The sequence below is a fragment of the Oncorhynchus masou genome, chromosome 13, assembly GCF_036934945.1.
Source record: "Oncorhynchus masou masou isolate Uvic2021 chromosome 13, UVic_Omas_1.1, whole genome shotgun sequence".
Taxonomy (NCBI): Eukaryota; Metazoa; Chordata; class Actinopteri; order Salmoniformes; family Salmonidae; genus Oncorhynchus; species Oncorhynchus masou.
The window spans coordinates 52,893,206-52,907,818 of record NC_088224.1 but is presented as its reverse complement, the minus strand read 5'-3'; the positions used below and the strand labels follow the sequence as shown (position 1 = coordinate 52,907,818).

General features: G+C 47.4%; 1 protein-coding gene across 1 annotated transcript in view; it reads left to right on the top strand.

The window, feature by feature from the left end:
- LOC135552560 (mitogen-activated protein kinase kinase kinase 10-like) overlaps positions 1-14,613 on the top strand; it is a 34,201-nt gene that overhangs the window by 15,139 nt on the left and 4,449 nt on the right. Inside the window, exons 2-10 of the mRNA XM_064984259.1 lie at positions 9,460-9,640; positions 9,912-10,060; positions 10,734-10,909; positions 11,099-11,345; positions 11,614-11,736; positions 11,986-12,124; positions 12,296-12,408; positions 12,577-12,842; positions 13,103-13,631. Of these exons, the coding sequence (XP_064840331.1) occupies positions 9,460-9,640; positions 9,912-10,060; positions 10,734-10,909; positions 11,099-11,345; positions 11,614-11,736; positions 11,986-12,124; positions 12,296-12,408; positions 12,577-12,842; positions 13,103-13,631 (1,923 nt within the window). The remainder of the gene's footprint in view (positions 1-9,459; positions 9,641-9,911; positions 10,061-10,733; positions 10,910-11,098; positions 11,346-11,613; positions 11,737-11,985; positions 12,125-12,295; positions 12,409-12,576; positions 12,843-13,102; positions 13,632-14,613) is intronic.

The following is a 14,613-nucleotide window of genomic DNA, read 5'->3' as shown; positions in this document are numbered from 1 at the left end:
TTGGACATTTTTGTCCGTTTTGGTTTCCGGCAAGGTTTTTTCCCCGTGTTTTTTTTCAAGCCGAAGTTTAATAGCCGAAGTCTACGCCCCTTCGTCAGTGATTAGTCAACAGTAGGGATTCTTCAATGGTTGAGAGAATGAAAAGAGTGTGAAATGCTGTCGTCAAGGCAAAAGGTGGCTACTTTGAAGAATCTGAAATATAAAATATAGTTTGATTTGTTTAACACCTTTTTGGGTTACTACATGATTCCATACGTGTTATTTCATAGTTTTGATGTCTTCACTATTATTCTACAATGTAGAAAATAGTCCAAATAAATAAAAACACTTGAATGAGTAGGTGTGTCCAAACATTTGACTGGCACTCTATATACACAAACTGTTTCAGATGGTAAGCATGTGGTCACCTTTACTCTCCCCCCTATACCCATACCCATCGCTCTCTCTCTCTCTTTCTCTCCTTCTCTTGCTCCCTCTCTCTCTCTTTCTTTCTTTCCATCTCACCTCCCCAGTGTGGGTAGTCTGAGTTGATCCTAGGCAGGCGACAGCTGGAATGACAGACAGACATGGGAGGGGGCACGGGGGAGCGAGGGATGGAGATAAGGGGGTGAGTAGGGGATGGCTTGCTGGGTACATGGGGGGGGCTTTGTCGGCAGGGCTGTGATCTGTAGTGAAGTGTAAACGGAGTCCCACCCCACAGACTGGCCCTGAGGGGCGGGGGTAGTGACTGTATCAAAGACCTCTATTGGAGTAGAAGGATAATAGAGCCCTTTGCACTCTCACATTGGCTCACAGCCATGCCAATCATTCTACCTGGTTGGCTCACAGCCACGTCTGTCACCTAAACTTTTAGCCAGCCCAAAACCCTCTTCTCAGAAATCCCTCTTGTCACCATGTAGAAATTCCCAAAGAGGAAATCTTGCAACCTATTTCTTGAAGAATGTTTTTCCGTCTGGAAATTCAACTGAGGTGGGCAATTGCAGGCAGAACACACTCCAGTCATAAGGTCCTGTCCCTAGTGAGGAGGAGGAGGAGGACAGTCGAAACATGCCACGCTGCCTGAGCAGCTTCATCGCAGGGGCTGTTTAATCTGCAGGACGGCGGTGGATAGTGCTCTGCCCTGTTAGACTAGTGGACCCAGCAGGTATCAGAGTGGTGTCTGTGTGTGTGGAGGGCTGGGAGGGATGCCGGGGTGCAGGGGTCTTTGTGTAGCGGGGGGGGGGGGTTGATTTGTTGGAGGCAACAGCTGTTCCACCCTGCAGGCTACACCTGTTCCTCTGTGGACAGAAACAGAGAGAGGGAGATGAGAAGGGGTGAGTGAGAGGCGTAGAGAGAGAGAGAGGGGCGGAGGGAGAGAGGTGGGGGACTGAGAGGAAGGAAAGAGGGAGCGGGAGAGATTAACTAAGAGAAATACTTGAATTTGTTTTGTTTTTATTAAACCGTTATTTAACTAGGAAAGTCCATAAGGAACAAATTCTTAGTTACAATGAAAGCCTACCAAGAGGCAAAAGGCATCCTGCGGGGACAGGGGCTGGGATTAAAATAAAAATGTAGGACAAAACACACATCACGACAAGAGAGACACCACAACACTACGTAAAGAGAGACCTAAGACAACAACACAACGTGGCAGCAACACATGACAATACAGCATGGTAGCAACACAACATGACAACAACACAGTAGCAACACAACATGGCAGAGGCACAACATGGTACAAACATTGTTAGGCACAGACAACAGCACAAAGGGCAAAAAGGTAGAGACAACAATACATCACACTAAACAGCCACAACTGTCAGTAAGAGTGTCCATGATTGAGTCTTTGAATGAAGAGATTGAGATAAAAGTGTCCAGTTCGAGTGTTTTTTGCAGCTTGCGACTGGAACGAGCTGCAAAAAACACTCAAACTGAACTGAAAAGAGGAGCGACCCAGGGATGTGTGGGCTTTGGGGACCTTTAACAGAATGTGACTGGCAGAACGGGAGGATGAGGGTTGTATGTGGAGGAGGAGGGCTGCAATAGATATCTCAGATAGGGGGGAGTGATGCCTAAGAGGGTTTTTATAAATAAGCAACAACCAGTGGGTCTAGTGTCAGGTATACAGAGATTACAGAGGAGTATAGAGTGCAGTGTGTCCTATGAGGAGCATTGGTGGCAAATCTGATGGCCGAATGGTAAAGAACATCTAGCCGCTTGAGAGCACCCTTACCTGCCTTCTCTCTAAATTACGTCTTTGTAATCTAGCTTGGGTAGGATGGTCATCTGAATCAGGGTTAGTGTGGCAGCTGGGTTGAAAGAGGAGAGATTACGATAGAGGAAACCAAGTCTAGATTTCACCTTAGCTTGCAGCTTGGATATGTGCTGAGAGAAGGACAGTGTACCATCTAGCCATACTCCCAAGTACTTATTTGATGTGACTACCTGAAGCTATAAACCCTCCGAGGTATTAATCACACCAGTCGGGGTGGGGGAGTGGAGGTGGGGGTCCTAATGTTGAGCCCTTCCTGAACTACACTATACTACACAAAAGTATGTGGACACCCCTTCAAATTAGTGGATTCGACTATTCCAGCCAGACCGGCTGCTGACAGGTGTATAAAAATCGAGCACACAGCCATACAAACTCCATAGACGAACATTGGCAGTAGAACGGCCTTACAGCAGAGCTCAGTGACTTTCAATGCTGCACCGTCACAGAATGCTAACTTTCCAACAAGTCAGTTCATCCAATTTCTACCGTGCTAGAGCTGCCCCGGTCAAAGTTCTGTTGTTGTGCATTGGAAACATCTAGGAGCAACAACGGCTCAGCCGCGTAGTGGTAGGCCACACAAGCTCACAGAACGGGACCACCGAGTGCTGAAGAGCGTAGTGCGTAAAAATCGAATGTCCATGGCCGAGCAGCCGCACGCAAGTCTAAGTTGCGTTCTCTGGAGTGACGAGTCACGCTTCTCCATCTGGCAGTCCGATTGACAAATCTGGGTTTGGCGGATGCCAGGAGAACGCTCTCTGCCCCAATGCATAGTGCCAACTGTAAAGTTTGGTGGAGGAGGAATAATGGTCTGGGTCTGTTTTTCATGATTCGGGCTAGGCCCCTTAGTTCCAGTGAAGGGAAATCTTAACCCTACAGCATACAACGACAGTCTAGAAGATTATGTGCTTCCAACTTTGCACAAAGCGAGGTCCATACAGAAATGGTTTGTCGAGATCGGAATAACTTTGATGGCCTGCACAGAGCCCTGACCTCAACCCAATTGAACACCTTTGGGATGAATTGGAACGCTGACTGCAAGCCAGGCCTAATCGCCCAACATCAGTGCCCGACCTCACTATTGCTCTTGTGGCTAAATGGAAGCAAGTCCCCGCAGCAATGTTTCAACATCTCTTGGAAAGCCTTCCCAGAAGAGTGCAGGCTGTTAAAGCAGCAAGGGGGAACCAACTCCATACTAATTCCCATGATTTTGGAATGAGATATTCGAGGAGCAGGTCTCCACATATTTTTGGTAATCTAGTGTATGTTGTTGATGTAAATTGAGAAGAGCATGGCGTACTCCCTTGGTGACAGGCAGTAGCTGAGACAGCAGATGTTCTGACTTGACACACTGCACTCTTTGGGAGAGGTTGTTAGCAAACCAGGCCAAAGACCCTCAGAGATAACAATACTCCTTACCCGACCCACAAGAATGGAATGGTCTTGGCCAAGTCAATAAAAATAGCAGCACAATATTGCTTCGAATCAATGGCAATGGTGACATTATTTAGGACATTTAAGGTTGCAGTGACACATCCATAACTATCAGGAATCAAGGTAATACCCAGATGCAGACGAATTGACAATGGTCTAATATTCCAACAGGGGCAGGCAATAGACAGGTAAAGGCAGGCAGGAGTCAGTAAACCAGAGGTGGGGCAACTGTACCGAACGGCAGGCAGGCTCAGGCAGAGTGGTCAGGCAGGTGGGCTCAGAGTCAGGACAGGCAATGGTCAAAACCAGGAGGGCGAGAAAAAGAGAGACTGGGAAAAGCAGGAGCTGAGAACAAAACGCTGGTGGACCTGAAAAACAAGATGAACTGGCAAAGGACAAACAGAGAACACAGGTATAAATACACAGGGGTTAATGGGGAACATGGGCGACACCTGGAGGGTGGTGGAGACAATTACAAGGACAGATGAAACAGATCAGAGTGTGACAATAACCTGAGTGGAAACCAAATTGCACACCAGAGAGAATACTATAAACATCAAGAAAGCCAGTCAGTTGATTATTTTCAATTATTCCAACACTTTTGACAAACAGGGCAAGATAGAAATTGGCCTATAACAGTTAGGATCAGCTTGAGCTCACCCTTTAAATAAAGGATGCACCATGGATGCCTTCCAAGCACTGGGAACCTCCCCAGAGAGGAGCCACGGGTTACAAAGGTGAGAGATAGGCTCGGCGATGATAGGGGCTGGAACCTTAAAGAAGAAAGGATCTTAACCATCTGACCCATATATTTTTTGGGGGGTCAAGTCTAAGGAGCTCCTTTAGCATCTCAGACCGACTGCAGAGAGAAACTTTGTAGCGGGGCAGGGAAAAAAGAGGGAGGAGCATCAGGGCTAGTTGCATTAGAAGGGCTGGGAGATGAGGAAGTGTTGGACGTGCAAGGAATCTTGGCATAATGAATGTGTGATTAAAGAGCTCAGCCATGTGCTTCTTGTTAGTATTAAGGACAGGAAGAGATGGGGAGGAAGTTAGAAGTGAAAGAGAGGTTGGAGGAAAAGAAAGTGAGGGGAGGGAAAGATAGAGAGAGAGGAATGGAGGGATGAGGACAGAGTAGGAGGGGGAAGAGGAGCATAGGGAGGTCCAGATCAGTGAGGCCACTGTTGACTAATTGTGTTGTCAAATCTACCTAGTTCTCCCAGGCTCATCTCTCCATCTGTCTCAGCTCCTTTCCTTAGCTTCCTGTCTGACAGAGCACGACCTCTGCCCTGGTTACCATAACAATTGAGGTTGATAACCCTGCACATTAAAGTCACCCCACACCAAAGTAAAGTAGACTAACTGGTTAAGCTGTGTAGCAAATCAATGCTAATAGTCCGGGTAGCCATTTGATTAGCTGTTCGGCAGTCTTATGGTTTGGGTGTAGAAGCTGTTAAGAAACCTTTTGGACCTAGACTTGGTGCTCCGGTATCGCTTTTTGTGCTGTAGCAGAGACAACAGTCTATGACTCGGGTGGCTGGAGTCTTGGGCAATTTTTAGGGCTCTGACACCGTCTGGTATAGAAGTCCTGGATGGCAGGAAGCTTGGCCCCAGTAATGTACTGGGCCGTACCCACTACCCTCGCTAGCGTCTTGCACTCGGAGGCCGAGCAGTTGCCATACCAGGCGGTGATGCAACCAGTCAGGATGCTCTAGATGGTGCAGCTGTAGAACTTTCTGAGGATCTGATTGACCCAAGCCAAATATTTTCAGTGTCCTTGCGGGAGAATAGGCGTTGTTGTGCCCTCTTCACGACTGTGTTGGTGTGTTTGGACCATGATAGTTTGTTGGTGATGTGGACACCAAGGAACTTCCCATTTAATAGTAATAGTTACCCATATATAAATGTATATGATCGCTGCATTATATACAGTAATAAGCGTTTTAGTCTTGTCTCCCTCCCCTCCACCTCCAATGTGTATCAGCCACCTGTACTTACCATAACCTGTTGTCATGACTAACCTTAACAAAGCGGACACCCAGTTTTGGTAAACATTTGAGGGATGGGGCTTTAGAAATGTAACCGCTCTCAAAATCATAGGCAGAGCTATGGATAAAAATAATCAAAATGATGGGTGTGGAAAATCGCAAAATGGATGTAGAAATTGCAGATTGCCTCTTTAAGTCCCTGAGGTTAAGTCTCCACGGTTAGTCTTTATCTGTCCTCTATGTAAAGAGTGACTCACAACATTCCTCTGCTCTCCTTTGAGGGTCAGGGTCCAGTGGCTGGGGATGGAGGGATCGAAGGAAAGAACGGGGGGGTGGTTATGTCTGGGCTGTGGCGGAGGAAGGTAATGGAAACTCGATGGCACTTCGTTGATGTTGATGGCACTTTGTGGTTTTTTGAGTGCCAGTTACTGACGTCAACATTAATGCCATGCAACACGGGAATACTTGACCTCTTTGTGAATAATATGTATGTGTTGTTTTTCAAGCTTAGCTACAGTAGATGTGTAAACATTTCAATATTTTGTATAAGTTATCAGTGTGGTTACACTGTGAAATGCTGCGCTGGAGCTGAAAACATGGTGACAACATGAGAGCTAGTGGAGAGCAGGTGGCTCTGCTTTGATCACAGATATCTGTACACATTCTCCCTCTCTCGCTCCCAAGCTCAGTGAGATACACAGACACAAACACTCGCACGCTCCAACATATTCACACACCGCTACGTGGAGCGCACATACTGTAGTCGAACACCAAAATCAAAGTAGTGTCAACTCAAACACACACATGGACTCTGACGGATACAGACACCCTCAGTTTCACATGCAAACAGACGCACAACATTCATGCCTCTCTCACACTCTCTGCCTCCCTCTCTCTCTTTCTCTGCCTCTTTTACTCTCTCCATCTTTCACAGGCACTCACCGACGCACGTACGCACGCACACGCGCACGCGCGCGCGCACACACACACACACACACACACACACACACACACACACACACACACACACACACACACACACACACACACACACACACACACACACACACACACACACAGAGCCCAGCCAGCCCTGGGGAGACAGCTGTCCCTCACAGAGAGAGAGACAGTGGTATTGAAATAGAAAAAGAGAGCTGGGGGACGACAATGGCTTATTATCATTGTCATCAGCCATCCATTATTCCCTGTCCCTCAGATTAGACTTGGGTGGAAGCTATACACTCACACACACACACATGTGAAACATACAGACACATGCACACACGAACACAAATGTGCATGTTGACGAATAGACTGGCGATATTTACCATTTTAGAAGACTCTCTTATCTCTTGCAACTTAAAAGTAGTGAGTTCGTACATTTTCCCCTACTGGTCCCCTGTGGAAATCAAACCCACAATCCTGGCGTTACAAGTGCAATGCTCTACCAAATGAGCCGCCAACTATTGGCTAAGTCCTTTTGTGACATACTGTACAGTGCCTTCAGAAAGTATTCACACCCTTTGAATTTTCCACATTTTGTTGTGTTACAGTCTGAATTGTAATATATATATATATATTTGTCCCTGGCCTATACACACATACCCCATAAGGGTCAAAGTGGAATTATGATTTTAAACGTTTATTCTAGTTAATGAAAAGCTGATATGTCTTAAGTCAATAAGTATTCAACGCCTTTGTTATGGCAAGTTTATATAAGTTCAGGATTAAAAATGTGCTTAACAAGTCACATAATAAGTTGCATGTACTCACTCTGTGTGCAATAATACTGTTTAAGTTATTAAATACACTTTGGATGGTGTATCAATACACCCAGTCACCACAAAGATACAGGCATCCTTCCCAACTCAGTTGCCGGAGAGAAAGGAAACCGCTCAGGGATTTCACCATGAGGCCAATGGTGACTTTAAAACAGTTACAGAGTTTAATAGCTGTGATAGGAGAAAACTATCCACAATGCTAACCTAATTAACAGTGAAAAGAAGGAAGCCTGTGCATAATAAAACAAATATTCCAAAACATGCATCCTGTTTGCAACAAGGCACTAAAGTAATGCTGCAAAAAAATTAGCTGCCAAGAGTTGCTACCAAGAAGACAGTGAATGTTCCCGGGTTACAGTTTTGACTTAAATCTACTCGAAAATCTATGGCAAGACCTAAAAATGGTTGTCTAGCAATGAGCAGCAACCAATTTGACAGAGCTTGAAGGTTTTTGAAAAGAACATGGGCCAATGTAACGTACTCCACGTGTGGAAAGCTCTTCGAGACTTACCCAGAAAGACTCACAGCTGTAATCGCTGCCAAGATGTTTCTGCAAAGTGTTGACTCAAGGGTGTGAATACTTATGTAAAAGAGATATTTCTATATTTCAATTTCAATAAATTAGCAAAAATGTCTATAAAAACATGTTTTTACTTTGCCATTATGGGATATTGTGTGTCGTTGGGTGAGAAATAAAATCTATTTAATCCATTTTGAATACAGGCTGTGACACAACAACATGTGGAGGAAGTCAAGGGGTATGAATACTTTCTTGAAGGCTCTGTATACAGTATGTTATCATGCCATTGAACCCAGCACATTGTTGATTGACCTAAAAGGAAATGTCAGAATGCTGTTTGATGAATAGTGGTCGGCATCGGGAGATTAAGAAAAGCCCATGATGTGGTGAAATCTTGATCAATTGAAGACTCAACATATACTACATGTACTGTGCTTGACATTACCTTTTGATTGCGTGTGCTTGGACATTAGCTGCCTGTAGGCATATAATGAGTCTCAGAGGCACACCTGTTTCACGTGAGCCAGGTGTGTGTGTGTGTGTGTGTGTGTATGTGTGTGTGTGTGTGTGTGTGTGTGTGTGTGTGTGTGTGTGTGTGTGTGTGTGTGTGTGTGTGTGTGTGTGTGTGTGTGTGTGTGTGTGTGTGTGTGTGTGTGTGAGAGAGAGAGAGTGTGCGTGTGCTTAAACAAAGACTCAGCTGTGTGCTGTGCCTCTCCCCGCCTCCCTTTGCATACGCCTGTCGATAAGCAAGTACAATCCCCTCCTCTCTCCCAGCACTGTGGACTGTGTACACCAAATATTTCCATAGCCAGCCCTCATGCGGAAATGAAGGAGGAAGTGCATGGAGAGGAGAGGACAGGAGAGAGCAGAAAGGCCAATGCTGGGAGTTCAACAGGAAAAGCCAACTCACCTATGTCACCCAGAGACTTTGAAACGGTTGCAACATCGTATGGAAATTCTCAGAACGGACGTGCTGGGCACAGTGCATAATGTCGGTGAGACCTGAACACTGCTCTGACCAAACCTTTTGTCAATGGGGCTACATGTTGAGTGTAGACCCGAGGAAAATACAGGTTGATGACAGATATGGCCCATAGCCTATTAGAGGAATATGGCCAGATGACTAGGGTCACATACTGGCTGATGATCCCCAGGTTGCACTGCCCTTGAATCACACACTTAACCTGAATTGTTTTTGTCAATAACCACACCTACTATCAATGTATGTGATGGTGCGCTGTGTGCTGTGCGCTGTGTGCTGTGCGCTGTGTGCTGTGCGCTGTGTGCTGTGCGCTGTGCTTTGGATAAGGGCCTCTGTTGGAGGACAGAGAGTAGTAGAGTTAGTGGTATGCATGTCACACTCAAACTATCTCTCCCTTCTCTCCACCTACCCCCCCCCCCCCTTCTGTCTGTCACTCTTTCCCCACACCCTTCCCTCCACCTATTCACCCCCCCCCCCCCCACCTCTCCTTCCCCCTTTCTCCTCAGTCCTGATCCTGGAGCCCATTGAGAGGGAGGATCTGGGTGGCAGGACCCTGAAGATCACAGATTTTGGCCTGGCACGGGAGTGGCACCAGACCACCAAGATGAGTGCGGCGGGCACCTACGCCTGGATGGCCCCCGAGGTCATCAAACTCTCCCTGTTTTCCAAGAGCAGCGACGTCTGGAGGTACAACACTCTGTCATGTAAACTGTACAGGTTTTTTTGTTACTGTGGGACATGTAGTACACACAGCATGGTGCAGATGCAACACCCACAGTCAGTAGCTAGTGTCCTTATTCTTTAAATACTTCCACCATTGATACCCTCAGAGGCAAATGACATTCGCCATGTATAGTAGGTAACATAAAGGGTGTGTTGAGTTAATATATGAATAGCCTGTACAATCATGACAAGTGCCTGTGACAAGTGCCCCCCCCCCCTGTCTCTCTCTCCTCAGTTTCGGGGTGTTGCTATGGGAACTGCTGACAGGAGAGGTTCCGTACCGGGAAATAGATGCGCTGGCCGTGGCGTACGGAGTGGCCATGAACAAACTGACCCTGCCCGTACCGTCCACCTGTCCCGAGCCCTTCGCACTCCTGCTGGCAGGTAGGAACCAAGATGGCTGCCTGTCAGCCCAGTTTCACCTGTGGAGTAGAGCAAAGTTGGTTGCCTGTCAGGACAGGTTCGCGTGCAAAGATGATTGCCTGTCAACCCAGTTTCACTTATTGATTAGAACCAAGATGGTTTCCTGTCAGCCCAGTTTCACTTATCGATGAGAGCCAAGATGGCTTCCTGTCAGCCCAGTTTCACGTCTATTATTGTTGGAGGTCAGAGTGAGAGTAGGTTCACCTCTCAGTCAGCAAACTGGTGATTTTATAGTCTCTTGCTCCACTTCTTTCTCCACTATTTCCATGCATCCCTAATGCTCTTTCTCTCTTCATCCCTCTCTCCCTCTCCTCCGTCTTATCCCTGTTCATCCTTTAATCTCTCCTTTGTCACCCCTCTCTACTGTGTCTGCTCTCTGTTTACTCCTGTCTCTCCTCTCTTTCCTCTCCCCTTTCTTTTTCCCTCTGCCCATTCCAACGACTTGAAATATTATCTGTCTGTCTATAAGCAATTGTTTGGGATCTGAGGGCAAGTGGTGCCACAGAGCACTGTGGTCTGTTCAGTGGTGGAGGTGGAGGGGAGACGTGCACAACTGAAAGACAACCGCTGTACTTTGTTGTTTGGGAATTTACATGAAAGTTATTTTTACTCAACCTCCTCTCCCCATCCTCAGAGTCCTGGAGCCCAAACCCCCGCAGTCGCCCGTCCTTCACTAATATCCTGATGCGTCTGCTGGCCATCGAACAGTCGGCCATGTTTCAGATGCCCCTGGAGTCCTTCCACTCTCTGCAGGAGGACTGGAGGCTGGAGATCCAGCAGATGTTTGACGAGCTCAGGGCCAAGGAGAAGGTGAGAGGAGCCGACACGGTCAGGTGGGAATGTTGTCACTATCCCCCTCAAAAGTGCAGGTTGCAAAGTGCTGTTGCCTTGGCAATGTGAGGATCTTCGACAGGGTGTTAATGTTGCTGTAACATTACATCTACATGTTTGTTCCAAATGCTCCCATTTTCCTTGACTTGCCCCTCTTCTCTCCTGTAGGAGTTGCGTTCCTGGGAGGAGGCGTTGGCTCGTGCGGCCGAGGAGCAGAGGGAGCAGGAGGAGCAGCTGAAGAGGAGAGAGCAGGAGCTGGCTGAGAGAGAGATCGATATCGTGGAGCGTGAACTCAACATCATCATCCACCAGATGTACCAGGAGAAGCCCAGGGTCAAGAAGCGCAAGGGCCACTTCAAAAAGAGCAGACTACTCAAACTGGGCCGAGACAGCAACAGCATCAGTCTGCCCTCTGGTGGGTGGTGGCAGATATTGCACCCAAACATTTATCCTATTATTTGAATAGGGCATCATTATTTTTTCTTTCTATCCTTATTAGGATAGCAAAATTCTGGTAACTTTTCCAAAATCCACAGGTTTTCAAGAAATACCAGTTGAAGGATTCCCAGCTTTTTTTTGCTTATTCCCTCCTGATTCCGGGAATCTTCCAACCAGGACTTCTGTTAAAACCAAGCATTTTTGGAACTTTGTCTCTAATTCCTCCCTGTTTTGTCCACACACAGGTTTCGAGCATAAGATCACAGTGCAGGCGTCTCCGAGCGTGGATAAGAGGAAGCCCCAGGGCAGTGAGAGCACCACACCTCCAGCCAGCCCAGGGGTCATACCCCGCCTCAGGGCCATACGACGTGAGTTGATCTGTGGGGGGGGGGGAGACAGGGACAGGGGTTGAGGGGGACTGGAGGACAGAGGACACACCAAAAGTTAATACCAATTATTCAATTGTGAGGGACGGTATTGTGTCAATATAATCCCAAATTGGGGATTCCCTCCCTGGATCTTGTGTGCAAGTGACTACATTTTGTTACGCTCACTGCACATCAGGAATTTGATTTGCTGTGTTATAACGACAACACCTGTGTCACTGTGGCCCTCAGTGACGCCCAGCGATGGCAATAAGACATGGGGCCGCAGTGCCGTGTGTAAGAAGGAGGACCTGGCAGCTAGCAAAAAGAAGGGACGCACCTGGGGCCCCAGCTCCACCCTCCAGAGAGAGAGACTGGGCGGAGAGGACAGGTAACAGTCATGGTCCGAAAACAGCCCCTTGTTAGCTCCATTCTCCTACTTGCCTGCTAACCTTTCTGATTTTTGCATTTGCATATTCGAATAATCTGAACATTATTCTGGCGAGTGTTTGGTGTATGGTATCAGTAAACAGTATTGACCCAATCTTCTTTCGTCTTGCAGGTTGAAGTCGTTAGGTGACGGATGCAAGGTGTGGTCCTCTAGTGCCCCGAATCTGGGCAAGTCTCCAAAACACGCCCCCATGACCGCCGGCTTCTCCAGCCTCAATGAAATGGGTGAGTCTCTGCGTTTATCACTATTTCTGCAACAGAAAAGAGATAGTAAAACATACTATGGATACAAAATCAGTTAGACTCTTGATTGATTGAAACGCCTTGTTCTCCCTCTCACACTTTCTTATCTCTCGCTTTCTCTCTCTTTCTCCCTCGCTCTCTCTCTGACAGAGGAGCACTGTGAGTTGGAGGAGTCGCCCAGGTCTCTGATGCCCCCAGAGACCAGCAGTAACGGGTCTGTGGAGGAGGGAGGCCCCCCGTGTGGCGGGCTGGGGCCCGGGCTGGGGCCTGCTGGGCTAGGGAGCGGGATGGGTTACCAGGACTCTCTGCGGCGCTGCAGCCAGAGGAAGAAGAGCGACCTGCTGTTACTGGGCTGTGCCTCAATACTGGCCTCTGTAGGTCTGGGGCTGGACCTGCTACAGCTGGGGAAACTACAGGTAATGGAGGGAGGGAAGAAGGGAGGAAGGGAGGAAGGGAGGAGCAGGAAAGGGGTCTGTGGACAAAATGACCCAAACCATGGCAAAAAAACAAGTCAATCCTGCCACATGGTGTAGAGACTATCTTAATACATGGAATAATGGTTTTATACTCTACACCTGGGAGTTGACAAGGTCTGGTATGCATGTCAGTTGACATTATACAACCTTAGATTGTACAGTAGAAGAACTGACCAGTTTCCATGTGTGTGTGTGTCTAGGTCCAACAGGACGAGCAGGACCTTAGAGAGGAGCAGCGCAAGAAAAAGGACAGCATTTTCCAGCGAACGGGTCGTTTCCGTCGCAGCACCTCTCCCCCGAGCCGCGCCCTGTCCCTCTCGCTGTCCCGCCGCCGCGACTCCACTCTCCCCTGCACGGACCCCTCTCCCTCCGTCACCCTCCTCTCCCTCTCCTCCCTCTCAGACTGCAACTCCACCAAATCTCTCCTTCCCTCGGACCTTGAGGACTTGGCGTTGACCCCCGGAGTGGGCTTCTCCCTCCCCATGGCGAACCCTGTCCCCGCCCTTAACCCCCTCCTGGATCTGAGGGCAGAGAGCTTCAAGAGGGAGCCCAACCAGTCACTCACGCCCACCCACGTGTCTGCAACCATGAACAGGGGGCACAGACGCACCCCCTCTGATGGGGCGTTACGCCCCCGCGCCCAAACCCTAGGGCACCGCAGGACCCCCTCGGACGGCAGCATGCCCATGCCGCCCCCACCGGGGCCCCGCATCCTCCCCCTACATGCAGGTGAGTATGTTGGGAAAACATGATGTCACTATGAGCTTTTAATTGAAGAACAGGAAGCAACACAATGTGTACAAAACATTAAGGACATCTGCTCTTTCCATGACATAGACTGACCGGGTGAATCAAATCAAATCAAATTGTATTTGTCACATGTGCCGAATACAACAGGTGTAGACCTTACAGTGAAAAGCCCTTAACCAACTATTGAGTTCAGAAAAAGAGGTGTAAAGAAAGTATTTACTAAAATAATCTGGAGTAAAAAAGAAAGAAAGAAAGAAAGAAAGAAAGAAAGAAAGAAAGAAAGAAAGAAAGAAAGAAAGAAAGAAAGAAAGAAAAAGAAAATAAACAAATAATTAAGGAGAAACAATAAAATAACAGTAGCGAGGAATTATACAGGGGGTACCGGTACAGAGTCAATGTGCGGGGGCACAGGTTAGTTGAGATACTTGAGGTAATATGTACAGTACATATGCAGTTGAAGTCGGAAGTTTACATACACCTCAGCCAAATACATTTAAACTCAGTTTTTCACAATTCCTTACATTTAATCTGAGTAAAAATTCCCTGTCTTAGGTCAGTTAGGATCACCACTTTATTTTAAGAATGTGAAATGTCAGAATAATAGTAGAGAGAATTATTTATTTCAGCTTTTATTTCTTTCATCACATTCCCAGTGGGTCAGAAGTTCACATACACTCAATTAGTATTTGGTACCATTGCCTTTAAATTGTTTAACTTGGGTCAAACATTTTGGGTAGCCTTCCACAAGCTTCCCACAATAAGTTGGGTGAATTTTGGCCCATTCCTCCTGACAGAGCTGGTGTACCTGAGTCAGGTTTGTAGGCCTCCTTGCTCACACATGCTTTTTCAGTTCTGCCTACAATTTTTTTTATAGGATTGAGGTCAGAGCTTTGTGATGGCCACTCCAATACCTTGACTTTGTTGTCCTTAGGCCATTTTGCCACAACTTTGGAAGTATGCT